At 44.1% G+C, this 16,460-nt stretch overlaps 1 protein-coding gene across 1 annotated transcript in view; it reads right to left on the bottom strand.

Annotated features, from left to right (window-relative positions):
• CDH4 (cadherin 4) overlaps positions 1 to 16,460 on the bottom strand; it is a 419,139-nt gene that overhangs the window by 68,241 nt on the left and 334,438 nt on the right. Inside the window, exon 7 of the mRNA XM_040079951.2 lies at positions 6,686 to 6,858. Within this exon, the coding sequence (XP_039935885.1) occupies positions 6,686 to 6,858 (173 nt within the window). The remainder of the gene's footprint in view (positions 1 to 6,685; positions 6,859 to 16,460) is intronic.

The following is a 16,460-nucleotide window of genomic DNA, read 5'->3' as shown; positions in this document are numbered from 1 at the left end:
GAATCCAGCATAAATCTGCTGGCTAAATTCAGCTTATGGCTAATCAGCTCTTCCTTTGACAGGATATGCTGCTGTGGAAATGGGATAACTTTATAACTGAATAATTTAACCAGTTTTATCTTTAAGTAATGATTTCAGGCATATTAATACATAAAGCTTCAGTATTTACATTTTCGTTATATGGCCCTGAAAAATTACAAGGTATCAGGGAATAACGCAGGATTCACGATAAATGACGGGCACAGAGTGGATTTCACTCCTCAGAGCGACTTTGTGCTCCACAAACCCCTGGGATGGCACGTGGCTGCCAGGCAGACAGCGAGGGCAGAGCCTGTTGTGTGACAGCACGGGGGCAAACTGCTCCTCAGCGGCAGAGAGGAACTGTTTTCTAATGTGGCAGAAACACATCAGGGCCAAGGCTGGGAGGGACAAGTAAAACACAGTCTGGCAGAGGATGCTGAAGTATTTTACCTGCTTACCCCTGCTAAGACTCTGGTAGTTTATGTCTGGCTTGAAGACGCGTTCCACAAGGACTCCATATCACTGTTTGAATGCTGTGAGAAGCGGCAAAGCCACTTAACCCTGGAAATCTGTTCCAGTCCTTCATCATCCCAGTCACTGGGAAACACCTGGGGAGCTTGCAGGTGTGGAAGCTAAATAGAAGGAGTTGTGGTCCAAATTAATAGAAATGGACGTGTCTCCCTGGCAAAATAATTATTAACCCCTCACTCTGGTTCTCCTCCTGTGAATTCAGCTGTGGAGGTGTTTTTCTGCATGTTTTGATGCAGTGATATGGGAAGTTCATCTTGAAAAGCAAGATATTCATGGCTCCACAGAGTCTAACATCCTTGCTTTAGCTCTTCTCTAACGTAGTGAAAAGATTATGAAAAGCAGAACCCCCCTCACTTTAAAGAACTCCTGTAATAGATACAAATAGCAAACGGGGTGGATGCTGGATTGTGCGTGCCAGAAGGTGACATGCTTGTAGCAATTCTGCATTACTCCTCTCTGCTCCTCAGAGAAGGCTAATCTGGCTGAGGAAAATGGAAACAGAAGCTCTCAGGATGCAGTCAAAGCCATGTAGATGGCACCTTCCCTTGTTCTTTGTATTCTGTCAGTACACACACACACACACGAGTGACAATCTGCCCAGGTAACCTCATCCATCACTTGTGTGGAGTGGGATCCCTCAGCCTCACGCTGCAGCAGATGTTCCTCCAGCCCTGCTCAGAGGAGGAGTGTGAGGCAGCTTTGCAGAACATCCCACTGACATGCAGTGAGGGAAATGATTAACACGGGCCATGGTGATTCAGAACAGAATCAATTCCTTTTGTTGTGGTCCAGGGCTGGATGAAGGATTGAAAGCTGCTGGACTCCACTGCCAGAGGGAAGTTTCCTGGTACAGAAAGCCAGGCTCAGCCTGAGCTACCTGTTGGCTACACCTGGATGATTGTCTGGCTGGAAGAGACAAACCCAGACTGAGCCCACTGTATTTGGGCAACCTCAGACTGGTGGATGTCTGTCTCTGGGAGCGTTTCACAGCAGTCTCAATGGCTAAAGTCATTCCTGTACCAGGACAAGGCCTTGTTTACCCCCAGCCAGCATTTGAATGAACAAGGAGGTTTTGAAAAGCTATTTCAATGACCTGGAGATAAATGTACCCAAAATAGTTACTGCAGACAGTAAAAACCATCCCTGCTCAGTGTGTTTGGAGCAGTGCACAGGTGTAGGTTTTTTTTTTTTTGGGTTTTTTTTTTTTTTTTTCTTTGTTTTTGTTTTGTTTTTCTTTAACATAACATTTCAAATTCTTCACCATCAGAAATGTCTAGTTGCACCAAACCCAGAGTGTTGGAAAAGAAATCAACTGCCTCTGCTAATAAGAAGAACTTCTCCTCCTCCCCACAAAAATTCTGCCATTTCATTCATAAATAAAATAAACCTCTAACTCAGTTGTTGGCAGGCTCTCCCTTTTATCTTTCTCTCACTTGAGAAGGACCAGCAACATCACGTTTTCAGAAAGCCAAGTGCAGTAATCACAGAATCGGATTTCATGTATTTTTAAAAGCACTTGCAGCAGCAGAGATCCAATCACTTTTAAAAGAAACACAAACATACAGAAATTTGGAAGAAGCAACTCAGTGCTCCTGACTGCCATCATTTTCCAGTACCAGATGAATGTGCTGGGAAGGGACTCCTCTCTAAGGGACATCTCAAAAAGTTAGAAACATTACACGACAAGCACCGCAGTGCTGAAATACTTATTATCTCAAATAAACCTAGATGACATTTGAGATGTCTCAACATTTATTGGCCTGCCAGCAGAGCCTGGGATCAACCACCTCCTTTTCTCTCATTCCTTTTTTTTCTTCCCTCCTGCTTGCTCAAAGTCTATGTTCATAAAATATTTAGGGGAAGCTCTTGAGAGGATGGTATTGCCTATACTATAGCCCCAGTGCAGGCTTACTGTGCTACTGAGACAGATATTCTGCCACCAGAGAAATCAAAATTGGTGATGGGATTGAGTTACTGCACCAGGAGCACCATCAGACTGACAGTCTGGGCTTGATCCCACCTGGGACACTGGGCTGAGTGCAAGGAACAAAGTAACATGCAGAACAGAGCTGGTCGCTTTTGCAAGGTTATGCAGGGAAATGTTATTTTTCAGGATGGAAAACAAAAATATTAATGTTCTGCCCGTGTCTGAGACTCACCTGACCCTCTGTTACCTCTTGCAATTTTCTTCCCAGTGGAAAAAAAAACCAAAAAACCCAGCTTAATGAAATGTGGAATTCAGATGTGCTGCTAAATGAAGCCGTCAGTCTGGCAGCATCTCACGTAGTACCACCCACTTCTGCAGCAGCCTGCCATAAATTAAATCACCTGCCACGGTCCCTTCCTACCCCTCAACTTTGCCACAGCCTGTTCATCTCATGCATTCACAGCCTTCCCCACAATCCACACATTTTGTGCTCCCACCATCACGATTTTTCCCTACAAATTTCATTAAACCAGCGGCAGATTTCCTATGTTACTCTAATGTTTTCCTGCAGCAAGTATCTGCTTTTAACCTCCTCATCAAAACCTGGCTGTCTGAATGTACCCCTGAACCTCTGATGACCCTAAATCCCTATCATTTTCCCTCTCAGTTCAAGGGATAAGTGTTCCTTTGTTCCACCCCTGGCATTTCTCACCCTCAGGCATCCAGGCTTGCATCAGGCTGTTGCTCAACTGTCTTCCTTTAATAATTTTTATGAAGTGCAGTCCAATTAACTTTATCTTCCTTGGGGATCCATTCAATTAAGTGCAGTCATAATGAGTGAGTGGACACAGAGCATTGTCACCGTATTTACATCCAGATTAATGGGAACCAGGTAAGATAACTTTAAAGCCATCAATATTTTAATACTTTGGCTTTTGATTGTGCTATCTTCAGTGTCAGACACGTTTAGGAGAGACCAGCACAATTCGAGAGGCTGAGTTTTTAATTTCCTCCATGGTTTGTGGAAATGGGGGTTTAGAAACTGCAGCAAAAATACATTACTTTTTTTTTTAAATACATTTTTCCCAGGTCAAACAAAACACTTCTCATGACACAAAACAACCCAAAACTTCATCCAGCTCATTCTTTCATGGATTGAAGGTAATTTAGGAAAACAGCAAAGAACCAATATTTAAGGGGAGATGCTGAGAACATCAGGAAATCTCATTTAATGAGCATGCAACAGAAATGCTGAGCTAGGAACACCAGTTCTGAAGTGACTTTTCTTCCTTTTGAAAGACAAATGCTGGATCTGGAACATGGACCTGTCTCTCAGACATGGAATAGCTCCTCAAGTTATTTTTACACCTGCTTTGCATTGCAGAAGCAAGGGAGAAGGGTCCAATGGAGACTGAAAACCTGGTTCTGTATCACCACAGCTTAACTTTATCGTGTCTCAGGCACTGATAAATGTGTCAATAAGCATTTGGAGAAATAACTGGTATCCAGGGAATTTATCTTGGTTATAGGAGTTTCAGCTGAATAGGTCAGATTTGTTAACATTTTAATTTACACAAATCTGCATTCCAAACATTGCTGTTCATCTCCTTTTCCTAACGACAAGGAAATGTCAGCAGCAAACCCAAATTCACTCCTCTAATAGCTTCCTCGAGTTTTCAGGAGAAACAAACAAAAACAAGAAAACCAGTCTGTGGTACAGTAATGGGGGCGTTTAAACACAATTTTCAACTTAGAGGCAATACAACTTTATGTTAATAAACTTTCTCCAGATGTAATCCTGAACGTAGGAGAGAGAGTTGGGAATAAGCATGCCCCGTAGCTTCAGGGCAGCCCCAGGATTATGCCCAGAGCTGGTTGTTCTGCCTCGATCCAAGTGTCCCTTGCCCAACCTTGTACTCAGCTTGGGACACTCCACACCAGATTTCCACATACAGTGCGCCAGCTGTGATTTCCTGTGCTCAAGGGAACTCACGTGAAGCACGTGGTTCCCCTGCAAGTTTTTAAAATACTTCAGATGTGAGAAACACTAAAAAAGATGATCATTCTGCCTTATCCTTTCCCCCTAATTATCACCTGCCTCTTTTCTGAGATGATTTGCTGAGATTAAAACCTCTCTCCCACCAAGTTATCCCAATCTGTGTTTCTGAAATTAATGTAAACCGACGACCTTTCTCTGCCCATAAAGCCCCGCACTAAAATGCTGGCCCCCACTGATGGCACGGGGGGAATAATAGTTCTTTCATTTCCATAAAATCAGTGTTTTCCTGCCAGAATTCCAATTCCTTCTCTGAGTACTCTGCTACCATCCCCCTGGGGGCTGCCAGCAATCTCTCCAGCACTTGTTTCTCCTCTTCCACTGCGAGCCTGCCGCAGGCTCCAGCACTGCCTGGGATAATCGACCTGCTTAAATTCAGCCAGCTTCCCAGCACTCGGAATGCAAGGAGTAGGGAAAGGTCAAATCTGCCCTAGGTTGTGCTTGCAGAGTCTGCCACATCACAGGGGGAAGGAGCAGGTGCTGGAGCTCCTCATGCTCCCCCAGCTCTGCTTCCTGTCTTCTCACCTGGGAAACTCTCTGCTTTCCTGGCCTTCTCCTTGGAAAGCTGTTTCACACAGCGCATCCTCCCGGGGCCAGCTCGCCCTGAAACGGTGCCGGGGCGAGCCCTGTGCTGCTCCCATCCAGCATTCCCATCCCATCCCATCCCATCCCATCCCATCCCATCCCATCCCATCCCATCCCATCCCATCCCATCCCATCCCATCCCATCCCATCCCATCCCATCCCACCTCAGTGTCCCAGTGGCTGCCCCAGGGCTCCACACGTGCTGCTGTGTTGCTGCCAGGGCTTTTAGCTGCTCTCAGCAGCTGCCTTTGGGATTCCTCCCCCAGCTGCTCTGAAGCAAAAGAGCAATCCCAGACATGGGAATGAAACGGGCACAATCCCCGTCAGGGAACGTCTCCTGACTGGAGCCTGGCACAGCACTCAGCAGCGGGGCCAAAAGTGGGCTGCTGGCCTGAGGGTCTCGGGAAAAATCTCCAAGCTGCTGGAGGCTTCACCTCTCAGAGTCTGGGTCCCACATATGGGGACTCCAGCTTGCTCTGCCCCTGCCGTTGCCACAGAGGAGGAAAGCAGAGAAAGAAGAACAAAAGCAATTTCTGGTGCCTTCTCCCAGAAACACAGCACACCAGGCTCTTCCAGATTGGACTCTCCCACTGGATGTGTTAGCTCTGGGGACTGCCTGAATATAAACATCTGAGCCTCAGACTAAGCAAGTCCCTCCTTCCATACTCTCTGTGGCCCATTGTTCCATAAACAAATGATCCTTCCCATCATTTAGTTGATGGAGCTCCCCCAGTTGCATTGAGCTGCACTCCATGATCTGCACAGTCCAAGGGGGAATAAAAACAGAACTGAAGTTCTGGGTTCTCTCCCTTTACACCCATGGACCCCATCCCCTCCTTCCCCACTCCCTCCATCCCACCAGTGACATCGCATTGATTTTTGTTTAATGTGTGAGGTGTAAATGCTTCGTCCTTGAGCTACACCCACAACCAGAGGAAGCAGAGCTCTGAGAATCACATTATGTAGTTTACACTGGCAGAGTATTTTTTTTTTATCAGTAAAAGTGAAATTTCTGCTGCATTTGGAAAAGCTGCACATTGTAAAATGCTGGAAAGAAGAGGCACTAAAGGCAGAACATCACATAAACCCCAAATCACTGGGAGACATTTTACTAGTTTGGAAATGATGCAAGGACACGAAGTGTGCTGAGTGCAGGCTGTGTTCCTTTTCCAGGGATAACATGCAAAGAACTAAGAAAGACAGGTCTAGAAAGGGCTGTAGATGCCTGGCACTTTATTGCCCCCCAACAGAAGGGGGACAAATGACCATTTATTCATCCCCCTATGTCTCCTGGAGTATTTTCTGTATCTTTGAGTTTTACAAACTTAGGAAAGGAAAATACCAGCTCCAGGAGTTTGAAGATTCTCGCAGGGTTTCATTGACTGATATGGATTAAGACAAAAATATCACATCAAAGCCTCGATGCCCCACAGTTGCTGCAGAAGCAAAGACTCTGATCTCCACACCTTAGCTCAAGCTTTTAGAGGCTCGGGATTAAAGACAAGCTTTGGACTTTTCACATCAGCAGCCATCAACAACACCTGGTAAGACGGTTTTGAACTCACCTCCCTGTCGAGCCCAGCAGCCACGGTGACAATGTCCCCGGTCTCGCTGTTAATGGTGAACATGTTTTGTGAGGGGCTCTGTGGGGTCTGCGTGACGATCCGGTACCTCACCATCCCGTTGGCCGTGGTGCCGTCGTCCGCGTCGTTGGCCGTCACCGTCATCACGTAGGTCCCTGGGAACAAGCCAAGAGGAATTATCAGTGCGACCTCACTGCAGAGCAGATTGTGGTCCCATAGACCCCGGGTCATGCATTTTGTCCAGAAATGCTATGGAGCAGACGTCTCACTTCGATCCAGCCAGCCAGGCAAGGCGAGGATTATGGAAATAGCAACACTGCTGAGATAGATGATCTGGAAGGATGCTGATTACATGTAACTGGTAGACAGAGAGAACTCATGCGAGGGTATCTATGATTAACTTCTAATTCTTTCAGTGATTGTAAGTTTTAGGGCAGCATTTTTTGTCCTGCAATTTCACAGATATTCACGGGAGATTTTTTTTTTCCATCCAATCACTGCATTCATACGCATTCAGAAGTAGAATTTAATAGTGGAAAGCCCATCAGACTTCTCAGCAGCTTCAGAAGGATACCATCAACATGCCCATGCCCAGCGCAGGAAGCAACTGCCTGCTGCTTCCAGTTCTTGGAGAAACATCCATCTTTCTTCTCCCTCCAGGATTAAAAAATCTATTTCTGCAGAGCAAATACAACAGCTGCTGCCCAGCAGGACAGAAAATCAATGATTTGGTATGTGTGGCCAGTGATGTATTGAATTGTTGGTTTGTTTCTCGCTAATCATCAGTATCTTCATTTGCCTTGCAAAAAACAATCCCTACATTCTCGATACTGTCGGGAGTGCACTGATGCACTGACAGGCTTATTAGCACTGGAGTTTGGCAGCAGGGTGTTTTGCTAAAGTGGGAAATTATCATTATGAGCGCAAAAGATGGTACTTGATTGGATGGACTCCTGCAGCTGCACGGTCCTGTGACCCCCCAGAGCTCGCAGGGCCCAGCTTTACACTTGTTATATTGGTGGGAGGGAACGAGTAGAGGGGCAGGCACACACTGCTCACACAAGGCAATCTGCAACAGTGGATGAATATAGTGATATGAGACCTGACAGGAGGAGTGGGAGGCAAAGAGAGACAGAGAAACCAGACATAACCTCGTTTTGTGATCGCCAAACCCAACAGCATCCCTGGAAAGAGGGAAGGTGCTCCTCAAACACTGGGAAGTCTGAGCATTTGGGAAGTCTGAGCAAATGGACCAACTTACTGACCCTGCTGGGCTAGAGAGATACAAACTGGTTCCAGCAGGAACCTGAGCTGACTCAAGATGGAGCCACATGTGGCTTTACAAAAAGAGCTGAGTTTTTTCTGGTCTCTGGGTTAGATGTGAGCCATGGGCAAACCTGAGGACGTGTGGCTGTATCAGCATCGTGCCGTGTCTCCTCTGGTCACACTGGGAGCAACCACACTCCCAGTTCAGCAAGACCAGAGAGCTGGAGAGCTTGTATCTGTTTGCAAAGGACTCGAAAATACCCCATGCTCTAAACAGCTGCAGCATTTTCCACCTTAGCCAAGTGTCTTTAAGCCAATCTGTGCGCAGGAAATGCCCCCAGTACCCTTCCCAGCTCTGGGAAAGCAGTGTTTCTCAGTATTAGCAAGAAGTCTGTATTTTTGCACTTGTGTAAAGTGCTTCGCTGATCTTCCATCTGCCTCAATCAGGCTCTTTTTGTTCTCGGTGGTGATACATATATTCCTGCGAGTTTTCTTAGTTCAATAAGAATTATAGATTAAAAAATAAATGAATGTGTAAAGCAAATCTTAATGATGAATACATTTCTGTTTTTCTGCAATAATCCTGATTCACATTTGTGAAATGAAAACAAACTATTCAACAACTGTAACATTCTCCCGATCAATAAACTTCAGAAGACGGAAGGAACACTGAATTGAAACAAGGCTGTGCAAGCAACAAATTTTCTCTATTTTCTTTACAAGCATTCGTTTTTTGCTCTTTTGCAAAACCAGTTATCACAAGACAGCTGATACAAATAATGAAATCAACCCTTAGATAACTACAGGGAAAATGCACAGGAGAAATTTAAATAGGAAATATGCTGAATGAGATGTTTGATTTGGAATTTATGTTATCTTAATGCATTCAATACTGAAAATATCTCTGAACAGAATGTCAAAACCTGGGGCTAATGAAAACAGAAGCGGAAGAGGAAAACAGAATCTATTTTAGGACATGTGCAGTCTTAGGATGTATTCCAAAAAACAGGTGGTATTTCATGATGCATTTCTAGCTCAAGAAACAGCTCTGAAAGTCATTTGAACTTCCAGGTTCAGACAAGAGCACCCCACAGTTGTGGTCCTTCCTCACGTGGGATGTCTCAGACTGTACTGTAGATTCCAAAATTACCCAGCACGTGTGTGAAATGGTGGGTTCCCAGCCCGGCAGGGGATCCTGACAGGCTGCAACTGTGCTGGGAGGGAGTGGGGGGACAGCAGCTGTACCGTGGATGGACAGCATGGAAGGTCTCCTCCACCCTTTCTCTGACCCTTTCGCTTCTTTCCTGCGGTGTAGCACTGCACTGAGCACATCTGCTCTAGAGAAAAAGGACAAATTGAACAGCATTTGACCTACATCTCCATAAATGGAGATGGGGCTGGACAAATGTCTCTAAAGTCATGAACTGAGCACCAGGGAACTGTATTTCAAGAGGCAATCTGCTCCCCGTCTCCTATCTTTAATTTCGATTATGAAACCCAACCACAGAGAAAATAAAAGAGAGGAACTTGGCATTAATTACTATCTTGTAACTTAATAAAACACCCTGTGCAAAGGGCCCTGTGTGGCTGCAGCACACGATGGAGCTGCAGCGGCCACTTCCTTCCTGGCTCTCCCTGGGGCTGCCTGTCTGACCACAGTCTGCTGTAAACTGGCTGCAAATTGCTTCTCCCTCTCCACAGTCTGGACAGTGGCTGATATCTCCCCTCCCTTTCCTGTGCACACACCTTTCCCAGCTGGCAGTGCTGACAGGCAGCATCTCCTGTTCCCCACGCTGAGGGCACCCTCCCCAGGGACGTCTCCTGAGGGACCAGCTGGTGTTACCTACACCCCTGCCTATGCTCCACTCGGTTTGCTCTGCATTTAGCCTGTCTTTAAGCGAGATGTATCCTCCAGATACCTGCGTGCTGCAGTGAATGACACAAACATAGATCTGTGCACAAGAGTATCAACAGAGCGATGTGGATATGCACAGATAAAGTGTCTGACGTCCTCTGGGTGCTGTATAAACTCTTGCACTATGCTCAGATGGCTGGTGATGATTTACCTGCAATAAAAGTAAATAACATCATGCTCCTGTGTGCTTCGCATGGAGATACATCTTCATGTACTTTATATTAAAATAAAGGCAATATATCCCTGTATCCAGCCCCTAATACTACACAAATTAGGCAAATACAGAGTGGCAGAGAGCACAGCTCTAACACACTCGAGGATTGAAGCTGGTGTTGTTTGGTTTTAAGTGACAAAGCACTGACTGCCCGATCTGGCCCACACAGCACGTGTGTGTTTTGTGGAGATCAAAGTATCAACAACACCATATTTACAGCCCTATCTTGTACCCAAACAGAAGCTAGGAGAAGCTACTACAGACCACAAACAATGAGAAAACTCCTCCAAGTCACACTCAGGACCCCAAATCTGTACTCTGCCAATTTTGCATCAGATCCTGCTGGTGGTAATGAAGCTACAAGAGTAGGTTAAACAAGTGTAAACAGAACAAGAGGGACTTTATGCTTTCAGTGCCTGAGAAAAGCATCACCTTTCTTTTCCTGCTCTGCAGGGCTTGCTCTCAAGCACACTGACAACATTAAATGAATGCATAAAATGCCTAGACTCAGAAATTTGCCCCAGCCTGTGCAGTGTATCACAGGATGAATACCCAGTGCAGCTGTAACAGATACATAACCAATATAACTGCATTAAACTACACACCTGGCCTAACTCAGGTATGTAACCCGTTGAAAGAAAGCCATTTCTCATCAAATTCGGCACATGGTATGTTAAATAAAATAGCAAACCTAGTACATCATGTCAATATTAAATCAAATTTGCTGCATGTTGAACAGCTCTTCTGAGCAGCAGATTAAATTACCATGCACAGCTAGAGATGACAAGATTACTGTGCATTAGCCTTCATTAACTAATGTGCACAGTTCATATATCACCTCAGTTAAAATTAATGGATGGCATGATGAAGGAGATCTATCAATAAAAGGCAAGACCTCCAGAATCTGTAACTGCCCAATGCATTCCCTTTGATTTCCCAGAGACCATAACCTCCCAGATGTTATTTTGTCAAATGAGATAGTTTTGTTTCTAACCATGGATAAGACATAAGAGAGAAATGCTTGAAAGCAACCCTTTTGGAAAATATTCCCATTGGATTAATTAAAGTTTCTACAGAATAGGCAAATAAAAGCCTTACAGAACCTGAGGGAACGGAAGCAAAGGGAGATAATTTATACCTGTACATTCAGTTTTGTTTGTCAGTTTTAGAATGAATTGCATCTCCTTGTAAAAGACTGCAAAGAGATTTTGCTAGATTCACCATATCTCATTCCATCTGTACACGTTAAGGAAAAAGAAAAGCAGAACAAGAGAGATAGCTGCCCTGTGCATGTGTAAGCAGATAAGTACAGTCATAAACAAAAATCCCCCTCAAATGACTCTGGAATCTGAGAATCAGCTCAGTTCTTTGTACCTCAGACAATCCCAAAGCATGCTGAGGGCTGATAATTCCCCTCACGTTGTCTGCAGCCTCTGCTCTCCCATCTCCTCATTTCCCCATGAAGATGGAGCTTTCAGGAGTTTAAGGCACACAAACGATATTTTGGCACAATTAGTTGTGCTCCTGAAGTCTTTGTTACAATTGCTTTATAATTCCCATTTTTCTAAGATGGTTTGATATCCATTAGTTAGATTTAATGCATGTTAAAATAAAGAGCAAATAGGCACTTACCAGGAAGCCAACAAAATATAAAAATAAAAACTCCTTTCACTTTGCCCCTTATCCCACATGTCACTGCAAAAATACAAAATCCTCTCTGTCTTCTCCTATGATATAAACAGAAAATGCTAAAATTTCACCCACTTCTACTGATAATGCTGGTTCTCTACCCAGCTTTCTTACAGTTTATGTTTTTAAATGGCTGGTAAATGGCTGCAGAATCATTAAAGGTTGGTTAACCTTCTCAGACTAATTTTGACCTATAAGATACTTAATTTAATCATTCCCCCATAGAAAAGGATGGAATCATTATGTGCAGACGTGGTGATGGCCATATTACATTAGATCTTCATTAACCCCAGTTAATAATGGCTTTGTTCTAATGGAAACTTCCCCTTACTCCTCATTTTTCCCCCCAAATTGGAAAGCTCACTTAGTGAATCCTCTGCATCCGATACTAGAGAAGACAGTAAGAGTTGTGGGAAGATTAAATACTGAAGAACGGTGTAAAATTTACAACATTTCCTAAAACCAAAATTTTCCACTCAGAACAGTTTCCTGATATTATTTTCCTTCCCCAGAGAGAATGGGAATCTCATGCCCCTAGTCATAACAGGCACACTTCACCCTTTAGGTGATTCCACTCATTGCAAGAAGGTCTCAGGGACTGACAGACACTGAAAGACAAAAGCAAAGGCATCAAAACCAAGTTCCAATGACAAAGTATGATGGGATCCTGAAGAAGTCCTCAGAGTACAACTGGATTTTCTGTAGTGTTAAAGACTAAAGCATTTCATCTAACAAACCTTCATCCTCAAGTCAAAAATAAAAAAAAAATTGAATGTATTCAATGGGTGATGTGAAACAATTTCACACGCTCATTGTTAAGGGTTTCAATTGCAATTGGGTAGCTGACCCAGCAACAGTGCTGAGTGGAGTCCCAGAGGTGAACAGCAACATGGACAAGACATCAAGATGACAGAAGGGAATGCAAGTACTGCAGGTGTAATAAATTGCAAATATACTTAAATTAAACTGCATCCCATATGCTCTGGATAAAAAAAAAACAAAACAGAAGCAGCACTTTCCTTCAGAATGACATTCTTTCCGTCCTAACTGATAGCTACTGTCATTCTCCTTCACCATAATTTTTGTAATCATTGGCAAATTTTGACCTTTCAAGCAGCTAACCTAATTCATAACGGATGCCACTTCCTAATTAGCAGAGACATCGGATTCTCAGCTTCAGACAGGGCAAGAGCCAATCTAATGAGAATAAAGAGAGCGAGCAGGTCTGGAGAGACAACAGAGAGAGCTGAAGAGGCTGCTGTCACCCACAACGGAAATCAGACCTCCTTATTGTTAAAAATGGAATAAATACCTCCGGAGAGCCCACGGGCAGATGCACTGACTGCAGATGCACACATGGCCCTTGCCAGATTTGAAGATCACTCCCCTTCAGCAGCCTGCAGCCCAGTGAGACCCCCTCACCCCAGAGAACTCCCACCAGTCAAACGTCAGGATGGGCAAAGGCACATCCAGCCTCTGAGAAAATGGTTCTGGCTGCATAAATTCATGAGGTTCAGCTCGGCTGAGTTCCTGCAAATGCATCCTCTCAATTTCCAGGGCTAATTTAAGGGTGGAAGAAAGCATGAGTGCTTAGGACAAGGTGTCCTGAACATCCCCACTGAACTGTGCTGAACGGCCAGGTTCCACGCTGCACTGAAGGCATGTGTGACCCCAGAAATCATGCACCCCAGCTGCACACAACCTGACACTGCACACATCCTCCACAAGACTTCAATCCAATCCCTGCATTTTGACACTAGAATACAATGCAATAAAAAAAGTGGTGCAATATAATATAAACCTTATTCTGTATATCATACTATGCTATTTGTAACTGCTGGTTAAAAGGAGGCAGAGTGTAGGCTATTACAGTGTTCAGTTGTAACTCCCCCCTGGACTGGTGTCAGACCATGATTTCCATATTCTTTTCCTTTACATCAAATTGGCTTTTATTTTACCTTTTTTTTCTTTTTTTTTTTTTTTTTTTTTTTTTAGGGAAAACCCATCAGACTTGGGATTTGCATTTTTTTCTCACTTACAGTCCTGTAATTCACTTCCTTGCTCTTGGGACTGGATGCTTCTGAAAAGGAAATTAAGAGCACAGATTTCATAACCACTCACCTCGAAAGAAAATGGAAAGCACAACCACATGAGTCTGCAGAAAAACAATTTCTTATCTTAAAATTGTGCTTGGCTGAGCAAAAGAACTTGAAAAAGAATAGTGTGCATCCTAAGTCTGTGTGTAATGTGTGACAGAATAGAATCAGGTTGGACAGAGCCATTTTTAACAGCATATAAAGTACAAGGATAAGAGCAGCACCTGCCCAAGAAGATGGCACTGCCATAGCTGAATACATTCAAGCTTGGGATGGATCCAGAAGTAATGCACCCAACCTGTGAATACCTCTGGGATGAATGGAAGAATCCATTGAGTCCTACTCTGACTCTCTGGAATATTTTACCTGTGCATGATCCCTCTGAAACATTCAGCATTTGCATTATTTCTAGTTTCTAGTGCTACAAACCAGAATTTGTGGCAGCCCCATCCATAACCTGTTCAGGTGCTTCCTAGATGACGATTTCTAAAATTAACTCACCTCCAAGCTGGAAAAAAACATATTGAATGTTTTGACTATGAGCAGCACTGTGGTGTTTTTGGAACGGGTTGCAGTGGCAGGAAGAGGGATTCACTCCGTGTCCTATTAATTTTTTAAAATGAAACATCTTCTCTTCAGATCTCAAGTCCTAAACCCAGCAACACCTGCTCTGCTCCTTCACTGAACAAACAACCAGGCACACCAGGCATCTCCTTGTGAATTGCACTGTCAGGTTGGGGAAGAGGAACAAGCCAGAACTGCAGAATCCAAATTCTCCCCATGAATATATATACAAATGCAACTATATGCCTTAAAAGATTAATTTCACAAGCCTTAAATTGCAGTTTAATTTGAAAACTAATTCAGCCTCATAATTGGCTTTCTGTTTAAATCACTGAGGCTAAAGATTTAAATTCTTAATATTCAGATGACTTTCGAGTTTCTGGCCCCATCTGTGCATTAGTCCATGGTGTTAATCTCTGAGGGAATCTCTGCTGGCATAGAAATAAAATAAACAAACTGGGACACTAGTAGAATAATCGGCTTTTAAAATCCTTGGGTTTTTTTATATACCGCTTATTTTTTATGAGATTTCTTTAACTCAATTTGCCACATATAGATTTGGCTCCCAGCTATTTCATTTTTCACGTGGCATGTTATCAACAATTATTCTATCAGAGTTCCATGGACTCAGGAGGAGATGGAGAAATTTTAAATGACAACATTTCTCAAGTAAGAAAGACCATTTTTCCTTTATTTTGGAGGACTCTCTCTATTCATCACTCCCAAGAAGGGTGGTAGGAGTAAACTATCCTACAGAACTCCAGGAGAATGAAGGGGCCAGATAGAGTTTAAAAGAAGTCACTTGGACTTGTGCTATCGACTTGAAAGGGACCAAGATGTGTCCAGAGAGTTAGTGAAGTGGAAAGGATGAATGGGAATGGAAAAGGCCAGTCTGACAGGAACAAATTGTTTTGGAGAGATGAGTTAATTTTTGACAATCTTTCTGTTAAAACAAAATAGATACAACCCAGAGCAAAGCACTCAAGTCACTGCAGAGCATTTCACACTGACCTTTTCAGAACTGAACGCTTCAGTTAAGTAAGACATCCACATCCTTCCACGAGGAAGGGCTTGCAGTGGTTACAGCAAAACTAAGCTTCTGCAGAGATGGAAATAATCCCTCTCCACCACACTATTGTTTTGTGATTAAATTCCCTTTCTTCTTTCATATTTTAGCATTTTCATGCCACCTTAAGGAGTAATTTTTTTTTGGAAACTGTAAGAGTTTCTCCTGAGAGAGCCCCAAGGACACTGCTGGGACCCTGTGCACCCGGCAGCACAAGTCCAGGGGCTGCGCTCACGGCAGGCAGCAACCAGTGCTGTACAGAGGGAAAATCCCACTCCAAGCCCCAGCTCCTTCCTGCTGTAAGGAGCTGGAGTGGTGCAGCTCGGAGATGTGGGCATGGAAAAGGCAGCAGAATCCTTGCAGGGCAGGCAGCGCTGGGCAGCCGAGCTCTGCGCTCACCCCGCGTTGTCAGCGCTTGAGAGGCAACGCGCAGCTCCGCGAGAGCTCTGCTGATTAAGGCTGCCAGAGGGAGCAGGGGGATTTCAGCTCCAGCTCGCAGCTGCGTTTTTAAAACTTGGCTGTGCTCTTCACACAGAGGCAAAGTTCAAAGAGGCAGAACATTATTCAACATGAGTAAAACACGGTCTTTTAAGATACGCTTTCAAACAGTGGCGCGTTAAATCAAAACAACTTGTGGAGGGGGAGAGCGAGGAAGAAAGATGGTCCTGTGGAAAAGGAAATCCTGCATCACAGCTCCTGTCCTGCATTTTTGGAAGGGCTGCTTTTACACATTTAAACTGCCCAGCTACTTGACCTGAGGCTAGATAAGCTAGAAATGCATTAAACTGTTTTTCCAGAGAGTATCAGAAAAGGAAAGAGATGTAATTCAGTTCAAGGACCAGCACATTTGAGGATGTCCAGGGACCAGTTCTCACTACAGAGAACTTTACCTGAGCTCCTGATTTCAAGAACACTAAGCTATGGCTCAAGACACTATTTCAATTAAG

This window comes from Hirundo rustica, chromosome 16 (genome assembly GCF_015227805.2).
Source record: "Hirundo rustica isolate bHirRus1 chromosome 16, bHirRus1.pri.v3, whole genome shotgun sequence".
Classification (NCBI taxonomy): domain Eukaryota; kingdom Metazoa; phylum Chordata; class Aves; order Passeriformes; family Hirundinidae; genus Hirundo; species Hirundo rustica.
Note: the sequence above shows the minus strand (reverse complement) of the source record. Positions and strands in the feature narration are given on the sequence as shown.